Source organism: Passer montanus, unplaced genomic scaffold (genome assembly GCF_014805655.1).
Source record: "Passer montanus isolate IOZ18808 unplaced genomic scaffold, ASM1480565v1 scaffold42, whole genome shotgun sequence".
In the NCBI taxonomy this organism is placed as follows: domain Eukaryota; kingdom Metazoa; phylum Chordata; class Aves; order Passeriformes; family Passeridae; genus Passer; species Passer montanus.
Window position 1 is genome coordinate 7270722 of NW_024369041.1, and position 20273 is coordinate 7290994.

Below are 20273 nucleotides of genomic sequence, written 5' to 3' on the forward strand. Positions count from 1 at the left end.
CAATATTTCTGTATCTTCATGAGGGGAAAGCATTGCTTGTGTGGGGAAGGCAGCCTGCCAGGCCTCCAGACACTCCACATAATGAGATGCACATTTAACAGCTCTCTGTAATCACATTAAAGGCTTTGTGCCTCATCTTTCCTGGCTCTGCTGAGACAAAACACAACAATTACCAGGTAAAGGATGTGAACTTCACTCAGGAGAGATGATTGGAGATGTGCACATACAGAATCATTTCTAATCTTCAAGCGCAGAAACAAGAATTTACCCAATTTATACAATTTCCAAACAAATCCACCTGGCAAACTGTGGGAGCATCCAAGTTTTGGAACAGTCAAAACTGCTTGACTGTTGTAACAAATATTGAAACAAATATATCCTGGCTTTCCTGAGCAGCTCTTGATGAGTTTTAATTCAAATATGAGTTGGTTTTGGTTTGGAAATTACGGCTTTTGGATGAAACAAATGTAAATCCCACTTTTATGACATTCCCTGTGGAGTTTCTTCCTGGTAAAGGTTACTGCTTCATGCCAGAACAAATGGCAAACTGTGGGGTTTCACCTCTTAAAATCCAAGTCCAATTTCATGCCTTGGGTTATTTAAAGAGGAGATTAAACCCCATCACCTTCACTTACTGCTCACCTTGTCCCAAACTCCAGAGGACAAGTGGAATATTGGGAATTCTGTGACTCACAGAGGGATACAAAAGTCACCCCAGCAGCTGGCCAGGAAGGAGAACAAGCTGGAGGAGCTACCACCATCCATCATCTTCTAAAAACACATCTACCACGTCCTCACTGCTCTCATCCACCTGGGTGCAACTCTGACACCACACAGAGATAACCCCAATGAGACTGAGAGAGCAGATAACTAAAAGCAGTGATAATTCAATTCTGAGAGGGAAACAACTCAATAAGGAATGATCTGACACCCTCCCCTTGCTCCACCGCTAATTACAAATGGTTGTAGAGGTTTTCTCCAAGAAAAAAAAAAGCAGGAAAGAACCTGCCACTCTGAGCAAAGAAAGAGGAAAAGCTCCCTAAACCACCTTGGGAATCATTTAAAATACTCATTTAAACCAAATTTCTTGCTTTACCTGCCAGATTAGCCATTGATAACCTCACCAAGCTGCAGGCATGTGAAACAAATAAGTCCAAGACAGCAACACACAGGATATAAATTGTATTGTCACCAGCTCACTGCATTAATCCCATATTTATACATCCTCCAGCCTCCAGTTCTGCAGAGATCCAACCTAAACACAACCTAAACTATCCCACTTCCTCATGAATCATGGCTGTTATCCCATCAATGTAAGGAAATATTGCCACATTTCCCTCACACTTCGCACTGCACCCAAAGAGCAAAGCAGGGGCTTTTCCTGAGCCAGGGCTTCATCTCCAGCAGCATCATTCTGTAATGTCACAGCCAAAATTAGCTCCCAGCTCCCTGCCAAGGAGCATCCAGGGGTCTCCTCATGCACAACCCAGAGGTCAAGCCAACACAGAGCTGGAGTTAATGAGCTTTTAATTTGGAATTGTGCCCGGATCTTTACTTAGCTTGGTCTTCAGACTCTCACACACTTCACAGTGCAGATGTGCCCCCGAGTCCTGTGCTACAACAAGGTGGATCCAAAGATTGTCCCTACTCTTCCTCTTGATTTGGATTTGGTTTATTGTTGTTGTTTGTTTTGGGTTTTTTTAGGTTTTTGGGGGGTTTTTGTGTATAGGACATGATTTGTTGCACTCAGCAACTATTTTACCCAGATCACTGGCAAACATTAAAATCCCTCTGTCAGAAGGGTCTGGATGAACTCATTCATTTTATACTCAAGGGTCTGGATGAACTCATTCATTTTATACTCCCTCTGCAGGGGAAGTAATAATTCCCTTTATTTCAAAGCTCCTCAGAGCCAGCCATGCTATTTTGGTTTTTCCTGAACAAGCAGAGGCTTGGCCACGTCTCCCTCCCCAGAGGATTTCAATCAGCACACCAGGATCACACCATCCTCATCCCAACACACAGCTCAAGGGCTCTGTGTTGGTTAAGAGTTAACTAATGTGACAGCTCACCAGACTCCTGATTAAATTTTTGTTCTTATTGAAATGCATTTTCATGATGCTATGTCATACATAAATAAAAGTTAAAAAAAAAAAATGTCCCAGCCTTTTCCAGCAGGGAGAAAAGCCCACCTCTTCCTAATCTAAGTGGATTTAAGTGACAGCATCAAATCTGCACTGGAGCTTTCTGATTTCCAGCCAATTACCACCAATTAGACCATGTGAAGGACTAACACTTTGCCTTGGTTTTTGCCATGGTGTTTTTTACTGAGCCCACGACAGGAAGGTGGCCATGGCCAGTGAATTTCTCTTATCCAAATTCTTTTATGTCTTAAAATAACTGCCACCATGCAAGCACTCCATTACTCTGTGGGCACAGTTCCAGTTATCCCTAGTTTTCCTCTGTTCCCCAGCCATGGCAATTGAACTCCCACTAGTGTTTCAGGCTAGGGAATTAATTTCAGAGCTGTGTTTTTAAATGTCCTTTTCTAACAGAACCCAAAGTGTGTCTTTAGCCACCACCACGTTACTGGACTCTCTGGGAATTGGTGCCAGGAGAAAGCAGCCGTGGCAGAGGCTGTTCTCAACAAGGCTGAAGCTCTGGATGTTCAAAATGCTGTGTCTTTGTACTAAAAACGCACTTAGGAAACCCTAAAGAAATTCACAGCAAACTGAAACTTCAATGAATCCTTCATGAAAATAGGAGGACTCCAAGTTACCTACCAAGTATTTATGGACACTGCAATTCCTGCTGGGATCTGAGGTTATCTAGCTCCACTCAAACCTGAGGCTTGGAGACTTTGGGAATGCTGTCATCATGGGCAGGAATTCAGGGACCAGCTAGAAGGGACAGGTGAAAAACTCATCAAACATTAAACATCCACTATGAGCCCTGTCAGCACCGGGAGGTCCTCAAGTGCATCCCTTGGAAGTTTAATTTTGGGCTCCTCATGCCAAAGGGCTGGAGCATGTCCAGGGAAGAACAGAGCTGGGGAAGGAGCCCCAGGAGGGAGCTGGGGAGGGGCCAGAAGTGGACAGAGCCCTCGAGGTGTGGCCCTCAGCAGTGCGAGAGGAGCATCTGCCTCACATCAACCCCACCACCCTCTGGGTTTCCCTGGCACCAATTAAACATCAAAGCCATTAATTAGCCCTCTCCAGGCCTGCCAGCCCTGCCAAATTCCAGCCCATTTAATCATCCATCCATCCTCAATTTCCAAGTGCTGCAGGCAACAGCATCCCCAGCCTGTCTGACCCCAAACCAACCCCACCCTCTGCTCTGCGCTCTTCCTCAGAGCCTCTTCATCCTGCAAGGAATCCAGCACCCAGAGAGATGGAACTGTTCATTTCTGAAACAGCCTGTCAACGATTCATTCAGTCCCAAAGCTGCATTTTCCATCAAATTAACGCTCCTCCAGAAGGCTCTGCTTGGCATTGTGGATTTGCAGGCAGACTCCAGTTTTCATTAGGCTCCAAAGGCAGTTTAGAGGCAGAGTTTTCAAACACCAAGCCTGAGACATCCTCCTTGTAATTAGGCTGTGCTCAAACTTTTCCACCAGCTGTGCAGAAAAAGGCCCTTTTCCCATGCCTTTCTCTCTCTAACATTCCACAGATTTTAACATATTTTAGCCCAATTTCCTTTGGAATTCTCTAAAATATTATACCGGAGACCTCAGCTGATTTTCCATTATAAACTCAAGGCAAGGAACAGTTTTGCAAGGAGAAGAAATCGCAGAAAACATCACCCAAAGGCATCTCTGACCCTGGCAGACCCAACATTCCCACAGGAGCACTTCTCCTCCCATGGACTTCCATGGCTAATAAGATGCAATCCAGGACACTGCAGGGCAATTTAGACATTTCTTCTTAGAAGAGAAGGAAAAACATGACAGAGAAGCTAAACTTCAGCCTCTGACCTGTCAAGAAATGCTCAGGTTCCTCCCTCATTTGAAAAATAATCCTAATGATAAAGACAATAATCCTCTTATCACACAGGAGCTGATGTGGTTACGAACCAGACAAAAGGAAACAGAGTTTGGAAGCCTCCAGCTGCATTTTTGCCCCTGTATGAAGAGCTCCTTACCTGGCCTGATCAAAAAGCAAAATATTTCCAAGTAGTCTCCTGGTCCTGCTGAAATCCTTCTCCTCTGAAGAGACTGTCAGCTGCTTTGGGAAGGATCTATTTATCTGAGCAGGAAAATGGACACAACAATAGGCACTGTCTGGGTGACAACAGGCTGGATAGGGGAATAAATGGCTTTTTATGAGAAGTGTCAGGCATGAGGACAAGCTCTGAAATATTTGTGATTATCAAATGGCTTCACGCTGTCCAAGGGCTCCCAAAACACCTCTGGAGCCCAGAAGAAGGGGAATTTAATGGGTAAGGGGAAACTTCAAAAAGAAGGTTAAGGAACAGACCCAGACTGCCAAATCATGTTGATCCTGCTTTAGGTGAGCATCCTTTGCTGAGGCAGTCAGGTGCAATAAATCCTAAACCTGTGCCTATTCTTTTGTCTTGATTTCCAATCCACTGATGAATAATCCAGTACTGATCACTGAGCAGGAGCTGAAGGTCCATCAACTCTTCAGGCACCTTGGTGACACCCTGAGGGACTTTGTGTGTGGGGCACTGGGACACGAGGGGAGCACAACAATCTGGGGACATCTGCAGTCATAACGGAGAGGGACAGTGGGGAACATCAAACCACTTGATATTCTCCAACAGTTCCAGGATTAGTTTATAAATTAAGGAGTAAAACCTGTTGCACTCCACTTCCAGATGTCTCATCCTTTACAATTCACCACAATTCATCATTTTTAATACTTAAATAAAAAGCACGGCTGTTCCTCTCTCCTCTGTCCCAGCAAGGGAGTGAACAACTGCCCTGAGCGTTTCCTAGAGTGGATAGGCCACAGCTACAGAGATCCTCACAAAAATCACCAAACACTCAAACAAGTCTTGCCCCGCTATTTTGGGGCAATGATGCCTCAGGTTTTAGCTTTTATATTTTTCAGATTCTGTGAGGCTTTGGTGTGTGGGTCTGAGCTTCACATTAGGGGATGGTGAGCTCTCTTCACAGAGCAGGGAGACAAAATAATTCCTGCTCTAGCTGGGGACCAAGGACAAATGATCCAGATCTCAACCCAAGAGCACAAACAGCGTGGGCTGAAGAGAGAAAAACAAGGATGGGACTGCATGGGCTAAAGCTGGAATTAGACAATTAACTCCAATATACAAATGAAGCAGAACTGATAAAAGTGAGAGACCCCGTGACCAGCTGTCCATTTTGTGACCATTTTGGTTCATCCTGGGTGCAGCCCTGGCTGGGCTCTTGTGCTGCCCAAGGTGGATCCATGGAGGCCTTTTAATAAATCCCTGCTTTATTCTTTAACTGTCTGGCCTCTGTTCTAGGTCAGCCTTCCCAAAGCATCATCTCCTCAGGGAAACCTCAAGGAATCCATGCAGGGTGTAGCTGCAAATCCCCACTCAGAGATCACACCACCTTTCAGAGCCCTGTGTTTCAAGTCACTCTATAATGTGATCAAAATATTTAATAATTACATCCACTTTAATACCAGCAGCAAAAAACCCCAAGCTTTCACTCCAATCCCTCCCATCACTCCACTCTTCTCCACATCTCAGTAAGCAACACAAAACAATCCCCTTGCTATGCACAGCCATCAATATTTCAATCCCAAATGATAATTTGGAAAGGATGAATGACTTCAAACAAACCCTAACACCTCAATAAATCTCCAGTTGTGCCTAATGTTCTGCACTGAGCTGTGAAGAGCTGAGCTGCAGAAAACACAATCTGAAGTCCTGTCACAGCCTGCTTTGCCCTAGAGCTCAGAATTCCTGGGCCATGAGCCAGGATTGGGCTTGACTTGATGCAAAATTCCTGACAAGAGGAGTTTTCTTCCCCTGAACAGGCAGGATGTGGGATGGAACCACCCCTGAAGGCTCTGAAGCACCACTGAGGGTTGGATTCTGGGCCTGTTTGCATCAGGAGAAAACTACAGAATACTTGGTTTACCAGTGATTCCCCCCTGTTGATCCATCTGTACCTGAGATCCCATTCTGGAAGTGCTGAAAAGTAAAATGTGATTCTCATTGTAGACAGAAGAAATGGCAAAAAAACACCCAAAAAGGCAGCACTCATCCTTCAAATTAAAAAAAGGGGGATTTGGAAAACAAAAATAACAAGTAAAAATAAACACTATTATTTTTAAAGGATAAAAACCAGAGGAAAAAGTGCAAGATTTAATTCCTGGCATCATCTTTTCAAATTCTCAGTAGAACCACAACAATAGAATAATCTATAAATAGAAGGCAGCAAGTTAAACCCAAACCAGGTCTTGTGCCTCTGAAGATCATAAGTGGGTCTCTGAGGGTGTTTTTTCCTCACTGACAGAATCAAAAAGGGGGGAAAGGACATTGTGGTTTTCTTCTCCTTGGAAATATAAAGACAGGATCTCACGGAGCACAGCAATCTTGCCAGTAAATTAGAGTTTATCTCATCAAGTAAACTCTGAGGTGAACAAAAGAAAAAAAAAAAAACCAACCCAAAAACAAAACAAAATAAAAAACAACCCCAAAACTGGAAAAGCAGGGTAAACACTGCAAAATCCTCAAGAATCCAGGGCTTATTCCCCAGGACATCCAGTTCTGCACCCCCTGGTCCATGCAACTACCTCCTTCCCACTGCAAGTGGCATTTCAGCATTCCTGCACAGCCCAGAAGTGCCCCACAGAACCCCAGGATCTGAGGCTGGAAAATCCCTGCCAGCCCATGGAGTCCCAGCTGTGCCCAGTGCCCACCTTGTCCCCAGCCCAGAGCACTGAGTGCCACCTCCAGCCCTTCCTGGCACACCTGCAGGGATGGGCACTGCAAAGCTCCCTGGGCAGCCCCTGCCAAGGCCTGAGCACCCTTTCCATGCAGAAATTCCGGCTGCTGTCCAAGCTCAGCCTCCCCTGGCCCAGCCTGAGGCCCTTTCCCCTTCTCCTGTCCCTGTTCCCTGGCAGCACAGCCTGACCCCTCTGGCTGTCCCCTCCTGGCAGGGGTTGAACCCACCCGACCTGAGACCCCACAGATGCAGTGTGGGAGCAAAGTCACTGCCTGTGCCCTGCCTGGGGCAACTGACTGGGTGTCCAAGTGCAGATCCTGCAGAATGTGACAATAGGGCACATCCCACGGGGTCACACCGGGTTGTCCCTCCTCTGTGCCAAGGAACAGCTCTGTACAAAGAGTGGGGGCTTGGATTGGGTGAGAGAAAGGAATTGTTCCGTGGCAGGGTGGGCAGGCCCTGGCACAGGGTGCCCAGAGCAGCTGTGGCTGCCCCTGGATCCCTGGCAGTGCCCAAGGCCAGGTTGGACAGGGCTTGGAGCAGCCTGGGACAGTGGAAGGTGTCCCTGCACTTGGCTGGGGGTGGAATGTGTTGATCTTCAATGTCCCAACCCCACCCATTCTTAAATTCTATGAACTAGCAATATTAAAATGAGATATTGACTTATTCCAATGTGTATTAACCAACATTTCAAACCCAGCTGACACCAGAACCAAAGGAATTAATCCTCCCTTTCCATTGTGCCCTGAATCAACAGGAGCCTGACCCTTCTGCCTCCTTTTTCTTTCTCCTCCCTTTTCCCTGTGGTGCATTGCCTCCAATAAGGATTTCCTTAGTTTAAAATGTGCATGGTCAATATTTAACCTCTCTCACTGAGCAGCAGCTGCCCCAGCCCCCTCCTACCTATTCCCAGCATTCACAAGAGGTGACAGAGACTAAACTGTGGCTATAAAAAAAATTTCAATACAAAAAGCATTTCAAGAAAAACCTGAGCCTGGCCTTCTCCCCAAGACAAGAAAGACAATTTTTCCTGTTAAAGGGCAGAAGGAATGGACAGTTTGATCCCGTGGAGCATCCTTTCAGTTCTGCTCCAGCACCTGCCCAGGCACTGTGGAGCAGCAAACCCAGCTCCTCCTGCTCAGCTGCTTCCCTGGCCATGCCCTCAATGTCCCCAGCACAGCCTGGATTTCAAATCACCTGGTAAAAACCAAACACGCCAGGCAGACAAGAGGTGGGGCCGTTCCCAGAGCTTCTTTTCCATGCAAGGGACTGAAATCCCACAAAGCCTGGAGGCAGGCTGGGCTCACAGTTTATGGATGACCCCAGGAGCTGCAAGAATGTCCAGAGAGCTCCTGTGGGTATTCCCCACCCTCTGCAGCTTCTCACATCCAGCCTCACTGAAATCCTTTCCCTGCCTGCCCAAGGAATTTTTTCATTCCTGGGATTCAAGGCTGTGTGTGTAAGTAGGAACTTCCCCCCAGTATCCACCATTAAAGCTCAACTCTGCCTCCAAGGAGACACCAAATATCCCTCATCCTCTCCTGACTGCTTCCAGGGCCTTGGAGGAACTGGAGCTTGCACCACAAACCAGAACCCACAACCTCTTTTAACTGAAGGAAGCTTTTTTTCATTTATGAAGCCCTTGTTGGGAAGAAATAATTGCAATATTTATTCTTTCAAGGCATTCTGATCTTAAAACTTTTATATTTAGCAGGAAATTCTTGCCACAACACAAGGTTTTTTCCCCCACAACTTTTATTCCCTGGACAAATTAATTTAATAAATACTTATTTCCTTAACTGAAATATTCTGATTTTAATTAAGTGGAATGATTTTTAGGACTGGCTTGAGAAAGAAATCATTGCAAGCCTGGAACAGTGAATATTGCAGTGAGGGGTACAGAGGCATTTAGCACGGCTGTGACCTCACTGCACTTGCATAAGGACAAATACATTCAGTTACACACAAAAAGCACAATTCGGGCTGAAAACTGGAGATTAATTCAACAAAAACCCTCCTGCATCAGGAGTTACTAAATCTACAACACTAAATTACATTTCCACTTTTCACTGCTGGTTGCTCTATGATCTATCTTGACCTAACCTGGATTTAGTCACACATTGAGCTACCAAAAATCTGAGTTTCCAAGGGAGTCACTGCTCTGATTCATCTTGCAGGTTGTCTTAGGTTGCAATGCAAGATGGAACCAAAAGTATGTATTCTAGTACCAGCTGGGGCAGTGTTTTCTATCTTCTCCATGACTCATCCCTCATAACTCCCAGGGGGATATCTTCTGTTCATGGGCCAGCTGTTAAAACCTGGTGGAGCAGGTTTTTCTTTATCTCTCCCACAGCCAATCCTCCCTCCAGGAGATCTGTTCATGGCCACTGAGTGTCCCTGCAGGGCTGATCAAATTCCAGCATCCCATGGGGAGATGCTCTGCCCAGGGGAGGAGCCAAGCATTCCTACCTGGATACAATCTGAGCCTGGAACAGCACAGCAGCCTTTGCCCACTGCATTCCCAGAGGAGCAGCTTTCTCCTGCCCTGCATTCCCAGAGGAACACCAGGCCCATCTCCAGCAGCCCTGGAGCTCCAGAGGAAAACTCCCCCCTTGTGCAGGATCCCTGCTCCAGCAGAAGCACAGCTGGCACTGCAGGAGGCTGAGCCCCCATGGGATGGGACTGTGCCACCACCCTGACCCACAGGGGTCAGCTCCTGCTCTGACTCTGCCAGTGCTGTTTTGTATTACTGTATTTTTATTTTCCTAATAAAGAACTGTTATTCCTGCTCCCATATGTTTGCCTGAAAGCCCCTTAATTTCAAAATTACAAGAATTCAGAAGGTGGGGGTTTACATTTTCCATTTCAAGAGAGACTCCTCCCTTCCTTAGCACACACCCGTCTTTTCAAACCAAGACACAGGTACCCACAGGGATCAAAAAACAGCCAGCTTTTCCAGCCCCTCCTTGGAGCAGGCACTGCCACAGAATTAAGGTGGCTTTTGATCTCATAAAGGATCATCTGCTGATTTTGGGAAGGGAGGCATGGACTGGTTCCTCAGAAAAATTATATTCCTCAGGAAAAGGATATTCACTTGCTTGCTCCAGAAGAGTTGCTTTCTATCAGTCAGGGGATTTATCCCAACTTTTCTTAGTGCACAACTCCTTGGAGGAAGGTGGGATACAGCATTCCAGCCCAGGACACATTGTGAAGCCACTCCTGAATTTCTCAGCCAGAAAATGGATTTTTCCTGGTTTTATGGTTTTCTCCTGGCTTTCGGAAGAATGGATTGACACCTAAGGGTGGCCCTAAGGAGCAGCAGCTGCCCTGTGCCAGCAGGATGTTCCTGCTGAGGAAAACTCCAGCAAATCCATGTTGCCATTGGAGTGATATTTCCAGAGCGCCCTGGAAATCCAGCTGCACTTATTTTCAGCAGGATAAATGAGAATTAAACAAAATTAACTAAATGAACAGCCTCACTTCACCCCAGAAGTTTAATTTCTGCTGTGCTTTGCTCCCACATGAAAATCTGTTGTTGGAGATGCTGATAATTCAGTTATTATGATAATGGCACAATTAGAGAGGGGCTTTTTAGATTTATATCAGCAGGAAAAAATCCTGTCCAACTCCACTGGCTTTTCTCTGGGCAGCCACCATTCAAACCTTTATTTTTTATTCAATTTATTTCTTAACAACAGCATTTGCATTCATGCATTAATACAGGAAAAGAAAAAAAAAAAGCCCCAAACCCCCCAAAAGCAAAGAATAAAGTCAACAATCAACAAGCTCCGTTTCAGGATTTACCCTGGTTTTCATTAGAAACATTTTGAAGGAAAGCTTCTTTAAAATAAGCATTTAATGTAGCAAATGGGACCTAAACATGAGCATTTAATGTAGCAAATGGGATCTAAAAATGAGTCTTTCATGTTCCGTACAACATTTAAACTGAGCTTGAGACAGCTAAAGATGCCCAGAGCCCTAGCTTCCAATGGGAAGTAACATTTTTTAAGGACCTTCCTACAAGTGCTCCAAATGAAAGAAATACTTTTCCTAAATTGGAACAGTAAGATTTTATAAAATAAATATTTATTTGCTTGCCTTAGGCCTTTCTAATGAGCCACAGGTTGTGTTCAAGCAGCAGAGCCACAGAGTGAGGAAACACTCCTTGGTTTCCTCCTCACATTATTTGCTTTAAAATTAAAGCTGGGCAGGCTCTGCAGGACCTGAATCCAGATTAATCTGGACAATCTACTGGAAAATCTCTATTAAAGCTCAGAGCTTCAAAGCCTAATGTGAGCGTGGGGCCTGCTCCAGCAGCTCCCACCCCAGAGCTGATCACACACCCATTCCCAGGTTTGTTGAAAAGCTTTTTAATGCTGGGATGGATGGGTTTTAAACCCCTAAAACACAGCAGCAGGTTCTGTTTTCTCTCCTGAGCTGGGTTGTTGATAATCATCAACAGAGACACCTGGAAAAAACTCAGCCATGCTTTTCCAGCTGTGGGACTTTCCCATGGAAATGCTGTCCCTCTCCAGGGAATTTCTGACCTCACCAAGTACCTGAACAAGGGCAAGAGGAACAGCCTCAGCCTGGCCCAGGGGAGGTTTAGATGGGACATTGGGGAAAATTCCTCCTGGAAAGGGTGGCCAGGCACTGGCACAGCTGCCCAGGGGGTGGTGGAGTCCCCATCACTGCAGGGATTTAAAGCCATGTGCATGTGGCTCTTGGGCACGTGGTCAGTGGTGGCCTTGGCAGTGCTGGGGGAATGGCTGGACTCAATGATCTTAGAGGGTTTTTCCAACCTAAAAGATCCTTTACATCACGTAGATGTTGTATTTTATATATATATATACATTTCTATTACACATGGTATATAATATATATTTTAAATTATATCTACTTGTATAAATTAATATTTTATTAATAATGGCATGCTTAACATTTTTATTTTTTATTACTATTATTATTAGCATTATTATTCTTTTCTTCTCCCTGAGTCCCTTTCCTCTCCAATACTAACTGGGACAAGCCTGCTGTAGTAACAGCTTAGTAATGTCTGAGTAGCACTGGGATGGCTGAAAGCCTCACAGTGGCCTGGGCCTCCCCTTCCCTACAATTCCTGACATTTCCTTCCCTGTGGGATCATTTTGGTGACATGAAACACAATCTGCTCCTTACACTGTGGCACTGGATTTCATGAAATCAGGGAATGTTGGAGTGGGAAGGAACTTTAAAGCCCACCCAGTGCCACCCCTGCCATGGGCAGGGACACCTTCCACTGTCCCAGGCTGCTCCAAGCCCTGTCCAGCCTGGTCTTGGGCACTGCCAGGGATCCAGGGGCAGCCACAGCTGCTCTGGGCACCCTGTGCCAGGGCCTGCCCACCCTCCCAGGGAACAATTTCTTCCCAATACCCCATCCATCCCCGCCCTCTGGCAGTGTAAGCCATTCCCTGTGTCCTGTCCCTCCATCTCTTGTCCCCAGTCCCTCTCCAGCTCTCCTGGAGCCCTTCAGGCCCTGGCAGGGGCTCTGAGCTCTCCCTGGAGCCTTCTCCTCTCCAGCTGAGCACCCCCAGCTCTCCAATAACCAGGATTATTCATTATTGATCCTCTCCAAGCCTTAAATCTCTGAAGGAACTTTTGGGAAAATCAAATTGAATGAGTGAAAGATTTGGTTTTTTCTTTATGTTACTCATCCAACCTGAATTTTACAGTAATCTAAAGATCTGCTTTCCTAAAAACTTCCATTTTACTTCCAGAAGCACAAGAACACACCCCGGATGGATCTGAACCAGTTTAAACCCCTGATTTTTCCCTTGAAAGGGTGGTTTTTTTTGTCAAAATGTGTCTTTTCTGACACACTTTGAATGACTCATATGAAAGCTTGTCTCTCACCCCTCAGCTCTGGGACTCTTTGCCAATGAATAAGTCACAACAGGAACGAAACTCCCCCACAGCAAAGCTCCCCCTCCTCTCAGGAGGATGGGCAAACAGCAAATAAAAATCATAATAATAATAATAATCATTAAAACTGAAAGAGATGAGAAGGAAATAAATCAAATACTGCACTCACAGGAAAAAAAAAAGGCAAGAGAGGACGGCAGTTTCATGGGGTTTTTGGATAAATAAACAAGTGCCATACCTTTTCAAAAATTCCATATACTCAGTATGCTTGATGAGGCCAGTCCTCATCATTATTGTTTGAAAACATTGCCGATCAATAGCCCAAAGTTTCACATTTACGAGAGCTGGAAAAAAACAAGACAAGGGGAAAATGTGATTAGCAAAAAATGTCCAAATTCCAGTTGTGAACTGCAGAGGAAAACAACGTCATTGGGAATGGGGAACACTGCAAACCAGGAAATTCAGCTGCTGGACATGAAAGCATGCACTGAGAGGATTGGGAAGGTCCTGGGGTAGGAGGTGGATGAGGGGTTTTGGAAGGATGGCCTGACAGAGATGTGAGAGGGGGAGAAATCCAGGAAAGCCAAAGGTGAGCAAGGATTTGGGGTCACTTCATCACAACCTGAGTGGTTTTGAGACACTTTTAGTGCATTATCCAGCAAAATCCATTGAGGGTTTCCCAAGGAAATTTCCAGACCTAAGCCCTGTTATACCCTGATCATGAACCACCGCCCAGCCGGGGAGGTTTTGAGCCGTTCTTTTCCAGCTTTACTTTTTGGGTTCCTGCTGAATTCCAAGACTTCTGAGTCACTCAAACACCACAGCTTATTCTTCAGAGGCAAAATTCCATGGTAAAAAAAGGGAAAACCAGTGCACAGAGAGCAGAACTCCAAAAGGTCCAGTTTTCATCTCAGCTATGGCTTAGACACTTGCATTAACCATAAATGCTTGAGTATATACAGTTTATAACAGGGCTCCTCCTTAGAGAAACAGTTTGATTAAAACTATTCCCGATACTCTACACTTGTATTAATTTCTTTTTTTTTCAGACAGTAAATGCAATAAATTCCATCCCCATACCTCCATTTGACCGCAGGAAACAGCACGAAGCAAAGACACTTTCAGCAAAATATTTACAAATACTCTCACTGATAAAATCCATGAAATGAATGGGCTTTGATTTGCTGGTCCTTCAGTTCCCAAACCTCCTCCTTAATGAGTTTTTATCCCTAACTACATTTGCAAGATAGAAAACCTTCAAAGGGCAAACTCAAAGATTTCTTCTTGAATTGCAAGGCAGAACAGCCCTTAAAGCCTCTTCTAGTTTTCAACACAAGAACTTCTCTTGGAGAAGCATTTTTAGTTTCATAATCAAAGCAACACCTCCAGGGATGGGCACTGCAAAGCTCCCTGGGCAGCCCCTGCCAAGGCCTGAGCACCCTTTCCATGCAGAAATTCCTGCTGCTGTCCAAGCTGAGCCTCCCCTGGCCCAGCCTGAGGCCCTTTCCCCTTCTCCTGTCCCTGTTCCCTAGCATCACAGCCCAACATCCCCTGTCAAGAATTGTGGAGAGGTGCTACTCTCTCATTTTACAGTCATAACACACTGTTCTATCCTATATGTTTTAATAAAATTCTATGGATTTAGCATATCTGATATAAAGAATATACATCTCTTTTATATATATATATATACACACACATAGAGAGATACACACACACATCCTATATGTTATATCCTATATATTTTAATAAATTCACATACCAGCCCCCCCCAAGGTCCATGCAGCCTAGGAAGCTGCTGAAGTGCAGACAATGCACTCCTGTATTAATTAAGCCACTAATCACACCTTATATTCTCGTTTCTCCTGCCTTAATGACAAACAGCTGCTTTACTAAAGGCTAATCAGGGTAGAGATTTAAATGTCAGCAGGACCCTTATAATCAGCATGAGCAGCATCTCCTGTTGTGCTGAAACCCCCTGTCAAGGCTGAAGAAACAGGAGGAATTCTGTGGGATTTGATGCCTCTAAAGACTTCAAAGTTATCTATTTAGTACTGCCTTGAGATGAAAAATATATTTTTGGGATATGTCCTGCAAATTCAACATTCACTGGGAATTAGAAGAGACACAAGCAGAGATTTTCTGGCCCATGTCTCTCCACAGAGCCTGTGCTGGATGCTAGAAGTAAAATATAAAATATCCCATTCCCTGAGTGTAGGAGGCACAACCAGAAAGGAATATGAGAAACAAAATGATGGAAGCAGATATGTCTGCAACAGGAGATTCCTTTCTCAATTATGTGAAACATCATCCTGCAGTCAGAGCTGTGATGCTTCAATTTAAGTTTATTGTGTGTTTTACACTTTTTTTCCCAGCAAAATGCCATATCTGGGGCTCTGTTTGATCTTTGGAACAGCACACAACAAAATCACTGCTCATCCAAAAACCCCCAGGAGTTAGGACAGGGATGCCCAAACCTGTGATTTTTATATGGCTGCAGTTGTAGGAGCTCTCCAGGTGAGGGGATTGGGCACTGCAGAATATTTGAAACAACAGATTGATGGGAATTATGATTTCTGACACATTTCTGCTGTAGTTCAAGGGCTGAGGACAAAGGAAATGCTGCTGGAGAAACAGGGAAGAGCTGAAGCAGAAGTATCAGGATTTCCTGGGTCAGAACTGGATGGGGGTGGAGATGTTATCGTTAAAGTTTAAATTTGAAATGCTTGCCATGGTTAAGCCCTAATTTCTGATTGAAGCTGACTGAAATTACTTAAATCAATCATTTCAGTAAATGAATCAAACTCCTCTCTCCATCAACACGCCTGATTAAATCTAATTTAAAAACTCAGTAAACACTTTTGAACTTCTTTTCCAAAAAGAACTATTTCCAAGCTTTTCTTCCTATTTATTTACTTGGGAGCACATGAAAATACACCCCGACCGAAAGGGGTGAACAGAGGGGTGCAGAGTCCAGCCCAAAGCCTGGGATGTGTCCCAGGTGGTTCACCCATGTCCAGAGCCTTCCCTTCTGTAGGTTGAACAGCCCTAAATCTCTAAATAACAGGGATTATTAATTTTTGAACCCCTGCAGGTCTTAATTCTCTTTAATTTCAATACTTCCATCACACCTCCAGCCTGCCCAAGAACCAAGTTTGGGCTATTTTGCTTAATTTCTTCCAATGGACCCAGTGGCTGAAGATCATCACCTCCTTTTTCCCTTCCTCACATGCAGAGGCAGTGAAATAAGGGGAGGAAATGAAAAGTTTTAAGTTTAATATTTACAAAAGAGCAATTTAAATGCTGTTGATATTATTTAATATTATATATTTTATGTTAGATAGGTGTGGAAGTTCTGAATATTAAAAAATCCTTGACATCAGAGCAGCCAGCAGGGGCTTTATTTCCCAAATGAAATGCAATATTCACACGGCCCTGCATTCTTTAAGCAGCTTCCCAAGTTTTTGATGTGCTCATTGAAGCCTTCCCAACTTTTTTCAAGGATCATCAGGTGAATCATCCCCAGCCCAAGTGCTGCTGGCAGCGTTACCAGACCTGAAAATTATTATTCCTTTGCACCCCAAGCTGGAATTCACCAGCTCACTTTGGCTTTTGGGCTATTTTATCCCAAAAATTGTTTGTTTATCTGCCCTCTGGCAAAGGAACAGCCACAACTTTGTGTCCTCAGGGCTTTTTTTGGCAGGCAAAACATCAAATTTCCGCTCCTATTTAACCCTCCTCCCACCTGGGCTGGATTTTGCAGGGAATATTGTGGAATTGACCACAGGGGAAACCACAGCCGTTTCCAGCTGTTTCTGGTGCCTCCTGTTTCAGGTATGAAATTATGGTAAAAGCACATTTAACTGAGCAGGAGGAGCACATGGAATTGCTTTATCCCACCAAACACTCTGGGAATGATGAGGGAGGCTCCAGCAGACTCCAGAATACAGCATGGAGTGATGCAGAGGATGCATCCAAGGGCTGGAGCAGGAATAAATTCCTTTATTCCCAGATGTTTCTGCTCCAAGTTTCTAACAGCAGCACTGGGACAAGGATGACTCCATCCTGTTATCCCATTTTTTCAGGAGGTCCTTTCCCATTATTCCCCAGGTTGGTTTTGGCAGTAGAGAAGGAGTCATATTAATTTGCCTGAGGATAAATGCAGAGAAAACCTCTCACTGACAGAGGGTGGGGTTAGATGGGATTTTGGGAAGGAATTGTTCCCTGGGAGGGTGGGCAGGCCATGGAAAAGATTTCCCAGAGAAGCTGTGGCTGCCCCTGGATCCCTGGAAGTGTCCAAGGTCCCATGCCTGGAATGCTTGGGCTGCTGTTCAACCTCTGGTTTCAGAGGTGACAAATAATAAATGCAGGTTTTGTGAGGAGGAAAGGAAGCAGGAAGGATGTGGGAGCTCCAGGGAGCTCTGCTTTCACTCCAATCAGCTCCAGGAAGCCCAAAATTCCAAGGAAGTGTGTAAGGTTTGCTTAGGAACAACACCTGCCTGTGGAAGATCAGAAAACACCAAGGATAGAAGGGGAGAGAAATTATTACCAAACTCTGCTCTTGAACAAAACCACCTGGAGTATTACATATAAATATAAATTAAATAGAGTATTAAAAAGGCAGCTGAAACTATTGAATTTAACAGTGTTAAACAGATCTGACAACATCTATCAGCCAGGGCTAAGCACAATCAGCTGGAGCAGGTGCTGTGCAGGATCCTAGGATTTCTCTTGGAGTAATCCAACCTCCTCTCCCAACATGTCACAGAAAACTCCCAATGAATTATTCAGTGTGAAAAACGCCAATCACTTGTTTTAAAAATTTTGAAAGTTTAACAGTAATAAAATAGTTATAAAAATAGTAATAAAATTAGAGTAATATAAATTTGGACAATTTGGATTAGGATAATTTGAGACAATAAAAACAGAGAGTTACAGACAGTCCGGGTACCTTTTTCTGGGCAAAATAAGCCCAAAAAAGGACACATGTTAACAGAGTATTAACCTTTAAAAACAACAGCCTGTTGCACATTCATATATCTCACATGTGATGCATAAATTCCATTCAAGCAAAGGATTCTGTCTGGTCAGTGTCAACTTCTTCCTCTGAATCCTGACAGCTTCAGGGCTGAGTGAGGCAGGAAGAAGTTAGTTTCTTCTGATAATGGAGCAATAAATTATCTTTCTCTGAAAGATTTAGGTGTCCTGTGGCTGCTATCTCGGTGTGAGTACCTCATTTCTTTCTTTAAAAAAAGTATCTTTTTTAAAATATGTTCTATTTTAACATTATGTTATAACCTAAAACTGTATTTAACACACTACTTAAGAAAATTAATACAGCATAACTTTCTAACATAACACATATAATATTAACATTTGTGAAAAGCCAATCATAAAATAAGCATTTTTCACATTCAGGAATAACCTCACCCCAGGTGATTTGATCAATTGAAGGCCCCTGATGTTTCCCTGGTGTTTGTTTGTCTCTAACATTCCCAATCTTTTCTGTCTCCCCCAAATCTCTCCGTCCTCTCCTGCTGCCTCCAAACTCCCCAGCCTTAATGAGAAGTGCTGGCAGGGATTAATTAAGGAAGTGTTCAATTACATCAGGTATTTTTCCTTGGAATTTCAAACCGCTTGTACTACAACCCCTGCTAATTACCCATCCTGATTTGCTCTTTGCAAGCTGTTATTTTACATAACCTTTCCCTGTCACCTCTTATTCCTCCCAGTTCTGCTCTGCTCACATTCTTACAACACAGAGGTTTGCCCAGGTTTTTAATTAACCCTTGTACAAGCTCCCAAGCTACTTCAGAAATCTTCTTCGGTCCTGTACACTGAAAGCTGAAATAATTCAGGAAGAACAAGCTGGAGGCCCACAAGAAATACTCCCAAATCCTATTTGGAGTGTGATAGAGAGTGACGTGTGTGAGGTGAGATTAATGGAAAGCCAGGAAGGATCTCAGGCAGGTCAGAAGTCTCAAATTAAAGAACTCATTTAGTTCACTGACTGTGAGATGGGGTGAGGGAAAATGTCTCCAGTTATTTGGGGAAGGAAAAGGGGAAAACAACACAAATCTCTCCTGGAAGGTGGAGATTCAGCCTGGGACAAATCACTGGCATGCAAGGAAAGGGGAATGAGGAAAGCAGTAAATTCACATTTAAAAGAGATCACAAATCAGTTCTAGCTCCTTGCCTACAGGAGCTCCAATCCCAAGGAAAATTAATATTCCCAATTAAAGACAGGATCTTAACACAGCCCTGGGTTGGAAGGGAAGGTGTTGATGAATGGAGAAGTTGATGTGGGGGACCATTAAAAAGGGAACAGGAAGAAGAGCACTAAAAAGGCAACTAAAAAGTGCAGTTTTACCTCCATAACCAGTCCCAAACATCCCCGTGCTAATCTCTGCAGGGATCCTCCCTGCAGTGCAGCCACCCCTGGCTGGAACCCTGGAGCAGCATCCTGGACACTCAGCTCCAGAGTTTCCAAAGGGAAGGTGTCACCTCTGCTTCTAGAGCTGCTTTGTAGCTTTTTTTTTTTTCCTAGTTCAATTGCTTGAATTTATTTTGCTGCTGGAGCTCTGAGCTGCTCCCTTGGGCTTTGGATGGGACAAAATTAAAATGTTCTCTGAAGTGATGGTCCTTAAAATGCTAAAATAGAAAGGGAAAGCCAAACTGCAGCTGTCTGGGTGTAAAGCAACATGAAAGATCTCTTTTTACAGGATGTTAGGAGCAGAATGATTCTGTTGAGCAACAGGACATGCAGAAAAATAAAGGAGTTTTGGACTAAATAATATGAAATAAAGCAGTGTAATGAATTATTCTCGGATTGTAAGACTGGTGAAGCTGAACCCCACAATCCCCTCCACAGAAATGACACGAAGAAAATGGAAATAATCGCAACACTGAGATACTTGTACATCCCAGGGACAATTTTTTGTCCCTTGTCCAAGAGGCTCCAGGGCTGGAGCTCCCATTCTCCAGCTGGGATTTGGTTTTACCAGGAAAAAGACATTGAGGAAAAGAGATAGAGGGATAAAACCACACACCCTTCAGAGGCTGCAAGGAAACTAATCTCACAGGAAACCCATGGCATGTTCTTGACCTTCTATTTTCTCTCCAAGCCTGAAATGTTGTAGTATAAATCAGACCTTCTCTCCATTTAAATCAAAACTCACTCAAGTTTCTAAGATCTATTCACTTAAACCAGATGAGATATGAGGGAGAAATCCTTCCCTGGGAGGGTGGGCAGGCCCTGGCACAGGGTGCCCAGAGCAGCTGTGGCTGCCCCTGGATCCCTGGCAGTGCCCAAGGCCAGGCTGGACATTGGGGCTTGGAGCAGCCTGGGACAGTGGAAGGTGTCCCTGCCCGTGGCAGGGGTGGCACTGGGTGGGATTTAAGTTCCCAACCCAAACCAGTCTGGAATGAACTTCAGTCAGCACAACTTGTCCAAGAACAGCAGCAGCAG

General features: G+C 44.4%; 1 protein-coding gene across 2 annotated transcripts in view; it reads right to left on the minus strand.

Annotated features, from left to right (window-relative positions):
• PRKG1 (protein kinase cGMP-dependent 1) overlaps positions 1–20273 on the minus strand; it is a 191136-nt gene that overhangs the window by 116651 nt on the left and 54212 nt on the right. Inside the window, exons 1-2 of one of the 2 annotated variants that reach the window (XM_039719676.1) lie at positions 14568–14616; positions 13044–13149 (exon numbers count right to left, since the gene is read on the minus strand). In XM_039719676.1, coding sequence (XP_039575610.1) covers positions 13044–13096 — 53 coding nt within the window. In that variant the 5' untranslated portion in view covers positions 13097–13149; positions 14568–14616. Of the gene's footprint in view, positions 1–13043; positions 13150–14567; positions 14617–20273 lie in introns of those variants that run through there. The other variant, XM_039719675.1, reaches the window with a different exon arrangement.